This window comes from Fusarium oxysporum, chromosome 3 (assembly GCF_000149955.1).
Source record: "Fusarium oxysporum f. sp. lycopersici 4287 chromosome 3, whole genome shotgun sequence".
NCBI classification, from domain to species: Eukaryota; Fungi; Ascomycota; class Sordariomycetes; order Hypocreales; family Nectriaceae; genus Fusarium; species Fusarium oxysporum.
This window is the reverse complement of record NC_030988.1, coordinates 676,074-685,560: the sequence shown is the minus strand read 5'-3', so window position 1 is coordinate 685,560 and position 9,487 is coordinate 676,074. Positions and strand designations below refer to the sequence as shown.

The 9,487-nt window shown below is 47.3% G+C and overlaps 2 protein-coding genes across 2 annotated transcripts; both read right to left on the bottom strand.

Annotated features, from left to right (window-relative positions):
• Window positions 1-280: 280 nt before the first annotated feature.
• On the bottom strand, window positions 281-5,174 carry FOXG_12475 (uncharacterized protein). The gene is made up of 3 exons (XM_018392269.1): window positions 3,172-5,174; window positions 2,881-3,125; window positions 281-2,831 (listed from the first exon to the last, which is right to left on the bottom strand). The coding sequence occupies exons 1-3, from the start codon at window positions 3,402-3,404 to the stop codon at window positions 682-684; spliced, it is 2,628 nt and encodes an 875-aa protein (XP_018251827.1). The 5' UTR covers window positions 3,405-5,174; the 3' UTR covers window positions 281-681.
• Window positions 5,175-6,024: 850 nt separating this feature from the next.
• Window positions 6,025-8,808, bottom strand: FOXG_20919 (uncharacterized protein). The gene has a single exon (XM_018401245.1). The coding sequence runs from the start codon at window positions 6,608-6,610 to the stop codon at window positions 6,131-6,133; it is 480 nt and encodes a 159-aa protein (XP_018251826.1). The 5' UTR covers window positions 6,611-8,808; the 3' UTR covers window positions 6,025-6,130.
• Between the last annotated feature and the right edge of the window lie 679 nt (window positions 8,809-9,487).

Genomic DNA, 9,487 nt, shown 5'->3' with positions numbered 1-9,487 from the left:
ATGGATCAAATTCTGGTTGCGGATTGTCTTGGGTTGAGTTTAGTTAGTGTACGGTCGACTCTGCAGATAGCATCACGTTGAGCGGTAGCTTTGACTTGGGTGAAAAGGGTCGCTATGTTGCTGTATGCGACTGCGTCTACTGTCGTCCATAAATTGTTGTTACAAGCAGTCGCATGATTGTTATTACGGTGATTCAGCCCGAAAACGGCGCAGCGGGGCAAGGTGGGACGAAATGATTGGTTCAAGTTGACCGACCAAATGGCGATCGCAACGTGAAAGTCTCAAATGTGAGGAAGCTCAAGTACTAAAGTATTGACAAATGGAGGAATGAATGCTGTACATGCATGAACTCAGTCCAGGTGCATCAAAGCGACTTAGATGAAACAGCCGGTTATCTTACATTATATGATAAGTCCACATACTCTTCGTCAGTGTCAGCTGGGTTTCTATGGTTAAGCCCCAGCTCCATGCTGTCAATACGTACTCCATATCTTGCCAAGGATTTTCAGTATCACCTCTACTCGGCGCTCTTGTATATCCCAGTAGAGATAGACCGCCCGAATGAATTGTGAAGCAGAAGGAAAAGGAAGTAGATGAGGGAATGAGAAAAACCAAATATTATAAATAATGAAGATGGAGAAGAAAATGAACCGGCGATTCTGATCAGTACTATGAATGCCATCATGACATTCCCTTGGTTGCTGAAGGGTTATATCCCCATAATCGCTTCGTCTCATGTCCCCACCACTTCGACACAGCATTCGCTTCAGCAGCCCACGTCGAAGCCCCGTGCCCAAACGTATTCTCAACAGCAACCTTCAGTTGCTCGAGAGTCCAATTCTCTAAGGGATTTCGTTCTAGAGGATCGTGTTTCACGTCCGTGAACCTATATTGTGTCGAATCATCCAGCGGAATCACGATGCGCCATGGTGCGTCGGCAGATGTCATGGATAACATGCTTCCCCCACCATTGACAATACCAAAGTTCCATGCTCGGCGGCCATTGTGCACGCTTTTATACGGCCGGATGAGCGATTGGCCTTCGTAGTCGTGGATAAGGTCTGATGCAACGTCTCCGTCCTCCTCATTGAGAGAGCCGGTGTGAATGAGGAGGTCTAGGATCGTCGGTAGGATGGAGAGCGATGTTGCGTTAGCGTTATATTGGACGCGGGGTAAGTAGGGATGACGGAAAGTAATAGGTACACGGAAGTTGCTGACATGGCCGTTCTCATAGGTTCCAATCTTGGAGTTTTGATCCTCCTTGAAAGCCTGCCCATGGTCACCGACAAGCACCACCAACGTCTCGTTCGACACACCGTAGTCATCAAATGTCTGGAGCAACTCGCCCAGCCAAGCATCGGTGAATCGCATTGCGTTGAGATAGTTGTTAAAATCCACGTGCCACTTCATCTTTCCATCAGTCTTGAGATAGTCAGTGGTCTCGAATGAGCTGGGTACGCCCCAGGGATGGTGCGTTGTGCTGGTGAAGTGGGAAAAGAACATGCGCCTGCCCTCGTCCCTCACGTGCTTTAGATACTCATGGATGTGACGCCTGAGTGATGTCTCGGCGAAACCGAAGTAGTTGATCTCCTCGAGTTCTTCACCCTGCCTACGGTACTTCTCAAGGTGATCCCGGGTGATGACGTGCTCGAATCCGATCTTCTTGGTGAACTTGTCCTGTCGATCATAACCGTCGGTGATAGACTGGAAGAAAGCCGGATACCATTTCTGGTGTAAGAAGCCCTTTGACTTCTTTTCGTCGTTTTTGAGCTTGTTGAAGAAGTTTAACAATTGAGGAATGCAAGCCTGGTAAGCCTCCGTCTCCGACTCCTCAAAACCATCAACAGGCATGGACCAGGTACCGCAGTGAATAGCAGCCATACTCTTGAGCGATAGTGACGACGTGGTGAAACCACCAACAACATTGATACCTCCGTACCCATCCTTTGTTGTATCGTTCCATTGCCGAATCGCCACGTCTTCATAAGCTGAGCCGTCCTTTCTCTTCCAGTTTCCCGACTTGCCGGTGACTCTCTCAGCGACGGGGCTAAGATGAGACAACATCTCGTTGACATCATCTTCGTCGTCACCCTCGTGCGACTTGAGGATGAGCTTGTGATATTCGGAGCCCTGTTGTAAAGGGAAGAGTTCTTCCCGGTAGCTTTCCAACATGATGAGAGCTACATGCCTGATCTTGACGCCTCCGCCTCTGAGGGTGTCTCGCAGCACGTCGAGGATGTCATTATCGAGGTTAGAGATTTTGAGTGGGTCTAGAACGGGATTGTAGAAGGTGTCGTCAACTTCAGAGACTCCGCAGGTATTGTCATGCTTTGGCCCAGATTCTTGAATGGTTTTGTTCCCCTCAAAGGCCCATTTGGTAAAGCCAGGGGGGATGTCGGTCGGCAGCCATCCTGGAACTGTTTCTCGGTACTTTCGTGCAGCGTCGCCGTTATTACCAGGAGTCCAACCAGGAAATCGTCCCTTAGGGTTTTCCCATTTCTCAGGAGAGATGACACCAGAAAGAGGCCAATTGCCGCCAACGCCGTCGTCGCATAGCTTCGATGAAGACGTGAATAACTTGAGCACAGCGAGAGGCAGCGTCATGGACATCATTGTATATGGAACAGCTGGTCGGAGCGCCGTGGTGATAGCGAGGAAGACGGCCATAACGACGAGCGCGACTGGCGTTCTAGGCTTTGTTCGTGACTTCTTTTGTATACCAACGGTGAGCCGTGCGCCTTTTGCCTCGCCTTCTATGTCATCGGATCCGCTGTTCGAGTGATAAGGAGACATGGAGGACCGGAGGGCCCTGTTTCGAATGGACCGCCAGACTGAGAAATTGTCAGCATAAATTGAAACATAAGTGAAAGAGGAATGAACCGTGTATAATCAGTGCCCGAACCGTTGTCATCAGTGAGCCAACAACGTTGTAGATATGCCACTTCGCAAACCAAGCAACGACGACAATAAGAGCTCCAGCAGCAAGGACAGACTCGAAGCCGCTGAAAAGGATCTTTATCCCATTTTTATCGCCAGCATAGCTTATCGCATCAGACCATTTAAATTCACCACCTGTTGAGTAAGAGAAGCCGAGTTGTGACGCCGACGCGACTAGAAGAACAGATCTAGGACTATTAGCGATGCCCGAATGACACAGCCAGGATAACGTGCGAGAAAATGACACCCAAAGCACAAGCTCCGGCGGAAAATACGCCCTTCTGCTGCCGTAGAGCCAGGCGTGACACGCAAAGGAACAGAACATCAGGGAAAAAGAGCGACGGTAGGAAAAGAATGAAAGCGCTTGGTGGTACTGTCTTGAAGTGGATTGCAAGGTGGACCAGCTTCGTAAGCGTCAACGAAACAAAGATTATAGAATAGCAAAAGGGAACAAACGTCGCAAACATAACGTCTGCGATTACGGGAGGAAACAATCAGAGAAAAATGTAAATGACATGAATTCTTCGGGCAGGATGTGAGAAGATCACAGGAGTGAAAAAATAAGGAACAGTATGAAAGAGGAAACAAACAAAAAAAAAGGAGGTACTGTGTAGCGTAAAGTATAAGGCATTTGTATTTTTGTTTCTATTTTGTTTGTAAAGAAGGAAAGGAGCCGTATAGACCATTTCATCACACTTAAAGCATCTATGTCCATGTCTAAAATCCGATATTGTCGTCAACTCCCCGAATCTTGAACTGAGTTGAATGAGAACAGCAAGTTTTGGCGCGGAAACCGGACGACCGTCTCTGAGCCTACAACAGACAAGAGTGGCCCACTCCAACCCGCATTCATGTCAGAGCTGATGGCTTGGATTTACCTATCCTGAGCTCTGGTAAGCCTTTAGCTTGTCTTTGAATTTTCGATAGCTTTCCAATCTGCGGTTTTGGACCGTCCGAATTCTTGGTCGGCTCTGTATAGCACTTCACAAATTCGTCCCCATAACAATTAAGAGTTGGGGGGTGACGTATGAATTGATCATATGACCAACAGGAAGCGGAAGCTTTTGAGATGGCCATTTCGAGATCTGCTTCCTTAATTGTATCGCAACGATCCTCCACAAACAGCACAAAAAAGTACTGAGTATTACCAGCAATACGATGGTAACCGCCATGATCACCGTGTCCCCATATACCTAATAGAAACTTGCGTTTCTTCTTATCTAGGAGGAAGAGAAACGTAGGTGTCTCTAAAACGCGATCGAGTTCCTTGCAAACATTTCTGTATAACTTGCGAAGATCTGGTATGGTCTTGGATATACCAGAGAACACTAACAGGCACTTATGCCCCATGCTGCGTCTGTCCTCGGGTCTGGAATCTGTTCCTTGTTGTTTACCGGTGACGGATGAAAAAAGAGGTAAATTAAATGCTGTATATAAGAGAAGCAAACGTCCCGCAAGAACGTAGGCGAAAGGCGGTGTTTCTTGGTCGCTCTTAAAGAATGAGACAGGATTTTAGGTACAGTATAGAAAAAGGGGAGAGTACAGAGTGCTGTAGACAGGGAGGGAAGGGAGGTCAGGACGGCAAGCATTATATATACCATGGCAAGGTATAGTAGGAGATTTGCAAACTCGTGCAGTCGTGCCAAGATATCCAAAACGGGTTTGAGCCCCGTAAGCCAGACAAAGGACAAAGAAAGGCCAGGGAAAGAAAGGATATCCACTATAAGCCCTAAGTATGTGTCGAATGCTTCTGTCCAGATTTGTGTTGTTCTCCGCCTTGATTTGCCTTGTGTGTATTTTCCTGTTCGAGCATCAAGAGCTCCGTAAGAAGAGACTTAGAAGAGCTCGAGAAGGGGCCTCGCATCTTCACACCCAGGCTCGAAGCAACCTCGCAGGTCATCCCCTCATCTTCCTCGATGGCACACTCTTCACCCCCCTTCTCACTGCTGTTTGCTAGACAATGATTCCGAGTGCGCGCGCAACAGAAGCTGGGTGCGGAGCTGACATTCATCCTGGACGTCGATAAGCGATCCTGACGTATGTGAGATGTAATTCCTGATTTGATTAGCGGAGGCACATCACAGACCCCAAAATGGAGCAAGATTTGCTATGGCACTAGTTACGTTGTGCCTCTCGCAGCCTAGGGTCTTGAGCATCCGGTGAGCTTTGGGATCTTATAGTTTCTGTATGTCGTCATTACTCTGCTCTATTACGTGGCGGTCAACAGTAGTTCGGCAGTAGCTGAGAACTCTGTCATAGGGTAAATGAGAATTCGGGCGTTTGCTCATCCGGTTGGCGTTGTTAGGCCACTCCCATAATATACCAAGTCGTCTACATTTGGTTTTCATTTTGCACACTCTCATCAGCCTCTGGAATATAACTCGGAGTACATGTAGTACATAGCCATGCATAGACAATGTCCTTGATATACTCCATCGCCTCCCGGTCACGGCATCTTGAGACTGTCCATATATCGAGGCATCTTTGAAATTTGTGTCTAGGCGTGAAGCCAAGAAAAGACTTACAGGGCGCTACTGTCCACGATACCCGGAAGAAAGTCCCGCACTCGCGCACTTGCCCTCTAGAATCAAATAAAGCTTCCGTAGAGTTATGTATGTATACATGCCAAGTATGGAACTTCTAGCCACTCGGTCCGGCTACTAAACGCTAGCTATAAGGTAGTAAGAGAAGCATATTATCCGATCGCCGCTAGGTATAACTGATAGTTGCTAAAACTGGAAATATCTAACGGTGTCATCCGTGAAGGGATTCAAAATCTGGTTTTGTGGTCTAGGTTTCTTCGAATGTTTTAACTCGAGAATAGCGAGGAGATCTGTTTGTAGACGTGATTTGCTTACTTCCCACAGTGCTACGTAACCCCGCAAACATAAAATTAAACTGCTCCTCTGGTCTTACAGTGGATTTGGCTTGCAACTGAATGCACTTTTCTGGATTTATGAATTCTAGATACCTCACTGTATCTCATGAGCCGTCTTAATGACTAGGTTCTTACCATAGGGAGCAGAAAGGCATCAATTGTCACTCAGTCACACATATATCAGTGCAGCAGCTTCGCTGAATACCTGCTCTCTGCTCATTGAAAGACAAGTAATCAAAACTTCGCTTCTTAAACGGTCGTTTTGTATTTCAACTGATTTATTAGGCTTAGATTCATGACCATATTGTCTGGTTCCTAAAACGCTTTTCGCTGTTTTTTAATCATCCTCATATTGGGGGCAATGTATCTCTGCAAATATCGTATAAACCACGGGCGTCCCTTGGTTGCGTGTCTTTTGGGCACATTGGTGCCCCCAATAGACTGAAGCTCATTGGCCGCTTTCGTGCTTGATTCAGCCCGCTGTCCTTCACATTTGGCTTCTAAATTGGTTTGTGACCTGACAGGGTTTGTCTGGGCATGTTGTCTACGGATGACGGGACTGTTCTCATGACCAAATTTCACGGCGCACCGATGACAATAATAGATGTTTCTGCTAATGTATACACCTTCGTCAGTATACCCTAGGCTGGGAGCTGCACTGCGATCAGTGGAAGTCATTTCAATGTGATTAGGGCATTTGTAATTGAAACAACGGAACTCATGGACTGGGGCTTGCGGAAAAGCCATTCTGGTACTCTCAAGTCTCCTGGGAGTAAAGGAACTAGGTAAGAGCATGCGGGGTTTATAAACATGTGAGAGACAATGAAAGGGGTGATAGAAAAGAGTGCTTGCGTTTCGCTGATGCCAAAAGATCACATGGACCTTTTCCGGACAGGGATATCACGTTACAAATAGAAAATAGGTTGCTTTCCATGTTGGGCCGGGAACGGATGTTTCAACTCGACGGTTTCAGTCAGGCTTTGCTACAGTATATATGAGTCATGTTCGTGATACAGGGAGAGCCGAAAGGAGTGTCCGCCTTCCTCAGCTTTGATGGAATCGTTGTAGACCGTGGGTGCCGCCACCACGCGTCGTAAAGTAGTATTCCTGTCCGGAATAGGTTCGTGTAGTCCTTTTACACCAGCGAAACGTGGACACTCCTTTCGGTCATCCCTGTATGTTACGCCCGATAGGATAACGCCTAGAGGGCTCTATGAGCTAATAATACATGTACTACGTCACTAGATGCCTTGATCGGGCAAAGCCCGTGCTGTTGTTTATTACTTTCTTCCATTCCAGTCATCCATTATCTTCTTTATGCCCGTGATCATTAGCAGCAGTAGGTCAACGAAGCCCAGCTCCTCCAACTATTCAGTTTCCTAGTTTCGACAGCTGGAGGGATACCCGCAGCTAGTTATTTGAGGGCGTTGGGGATGATCGCTTAGTGTAAATGAAAAGCTACTGTACTACATAGTGGTGTTCCTGTCATCTCTGTTCCAAGCGGCCGGTAGAAATTGCGGTCCTGATTGTAGATCGCACAGCGTCCATGTCTAGTGTCCATTTCTATCCATCTGATAGAGTTTTGTCTCCTAGGTTTGTCACATCTCTTTGCGTTGTGCCGTCCACTTTATGCATTGGAAGAGGAAGTACTCTGCCGTTTCTCTTGCACAACCGGACGGGCCTTCATCCGACGTGCGGCCCTGATGGGATATAGATAACCATTCAACCGTGTCATGCCGGTTCTAAGTTGAGCCAGTATGCTAGCCTCTTGCCACAATATCTAATCGTATAACAGCCGAGTATGTTTGCCGGACAGTCCTGGATCAACCATTCTAGAACGCCCACCAACTCCGTCTGGTAGCTTCTTCTCTCTTCGTAGATCTGCCCTTGTCCGATTGAGGACTGTAGTCTTGGCTGTAGCCACGTCATATATGGCTCGGTGGCGTGGCGTGCTGACATCTTGGCTGCTTTCTGAATTTTGAGCTCGCTGTCGGATGGAAGCTAGTTAAGCTTCACTCTGTTTCCGTTTATTGGCGACTATGAGTGCCTCAACCAGTTACTATGTCCCAGTCCAAGGCCTAGCAACATGTCTCGATACCATCAACGTATGTATAGAATCATGCGCCACTATGTCGTCCACGGATGCAACAGATGCGTAGGGCTACTACGGCCCAAAACTTTCAGAAGACTAAATACAAGATGGCGGCCCCAAACCAAACCGTTGTCCAATCCAAACCGTTGCCCACAACGGCAAGACAAGCAATGAGATTAACATGCGACGAGAGCCGATTAGTCACACAGTCTGTAGACTTTTGTCTAATACTCAGCCAATCACGGCCTCTAACAAGTTGACGTCCATAAAGTAGAATTTGATACCTGTTGAACAAGTATTGGAGTAGTATCATATGCAAGGGGGGATACTTCAGATTACCTGCCAAAATAGCAAACTCTCCAAGGGGCAGAATCTCGACAAAATGACAACATGAATACACAAATTTACATCAATGAACAGAATAAACGTAATTTCTGACAGTACCATGCATTTCTGTTGGGACTGAAGGGGGGGGGCGACCAATATGGTGCACATCATAGATACAATGACCTGGCCTTCGTGAACCTTACTCGGAATTCGGCCCCATTGTTTCCTCTTATAACCTGAGAGGAGATATGTGACTTGCGCTCTCAATGACGGCAAGAAATTAGTTCTCGCCCGCTATCCAGATAGAGTTCTCGCAGGTGATGTGCTTGAGCTGGCCACGGCTTCAGGCTTCCGCACACGGGCGGATGGTCGCCCGGGATGGCCTGTAATCTCAGCGCAACCATTACAGTATTGGAGATTATAGCTGATGAACACCACCGCATCTTCGTCGGTACTCGTCATCTCAATCTCGCGTCCGCATCTGAGGCAACGAACTTTCTTGATAGCTGCCTGAGGATAAGCCATGTGAATCTCCGCTTCGCAGCCCGGACAGGAGGGACATATGATCTGATAATCTACACAAAGCTGTACATATATAGGCCAAGCTTGTAACAAATTCCCGTAGCCTAATTCCGCCATAGCCTTTGGGTCTTTTTTGGCCTCTGGGAACTAGATATTATTCCTATGGGTCGAAATAGCCTCATGGTTTATTTTGACAGATTACAAGTGATGCGGTCAGCGTGTAGCATGACGATGCGGACGGACCTTTGCATTGAGAAATTTGCCTTGTGTGGGGCGCCTGTCTTTTGCGCGGTAGACAAGGAATTGTGTCTGTGTTATCAAGGTCCCAAGGCCAGAGTCCAGCCACTTTCGCAGTAATCGTGTAAGGTCTCGTTCCGGACGTCATGAGACAAGGTCTACATATGGAGAAAAAGGATGTGATTGATTTTCTGCTTCATTGCGCTTTGTGAGCATGTATGTCCAATATGGAGCAGAAACTCTACATGCCAAGCATAAGTAGCTATCCGTACTGTGTACGCTCATGATCCAACTGGACGTACACATACCAATGCGCTTATAAGCGCGAGAGTACAGTATTGAACACCGATAGCATCCTCTCCTACAACAATCGTTCTTAATGAAGGATGTTTCCATATCTCAAATATATGTACTCTAGACACGGTGTACGCGCTGGGACTTAGTTTGGCTTTCGCTCCTCAAAGTACTTACCGGGTCTATGCCTGGAAAGGGTA

Coding starts and splice junctions, on each gene's coding strand:
- FOXG_20919 (XM_018401245.1), bottom strand. CDS start 6,610: ATGCTCTTACCTAGTTCCTTTACTCCCAGGAGACTTGAGAGTACCAGA.
- FOXG_12475 (XM_018392269.1), bottom strand. CDS start 3,404: ATGTTTGCGACGTTTGTTCCCTTTTGCTATTCTATAATCTTTGTTTCG. Junction 3,126..3,171: donor GCTTTGGGTGTCATTTTCTC/GCACGTTATCCT, acceptor TAATAGTCCTAG/ATCTGTTCTTCTAGTCGCGT. Junction 2,832..2,880: donor TCGGGCACTGATTATACACG/GTTCATTCCTCT, acceptor ACAATTTCTCAG/TCTGGCGGTCCATTCGAAAC.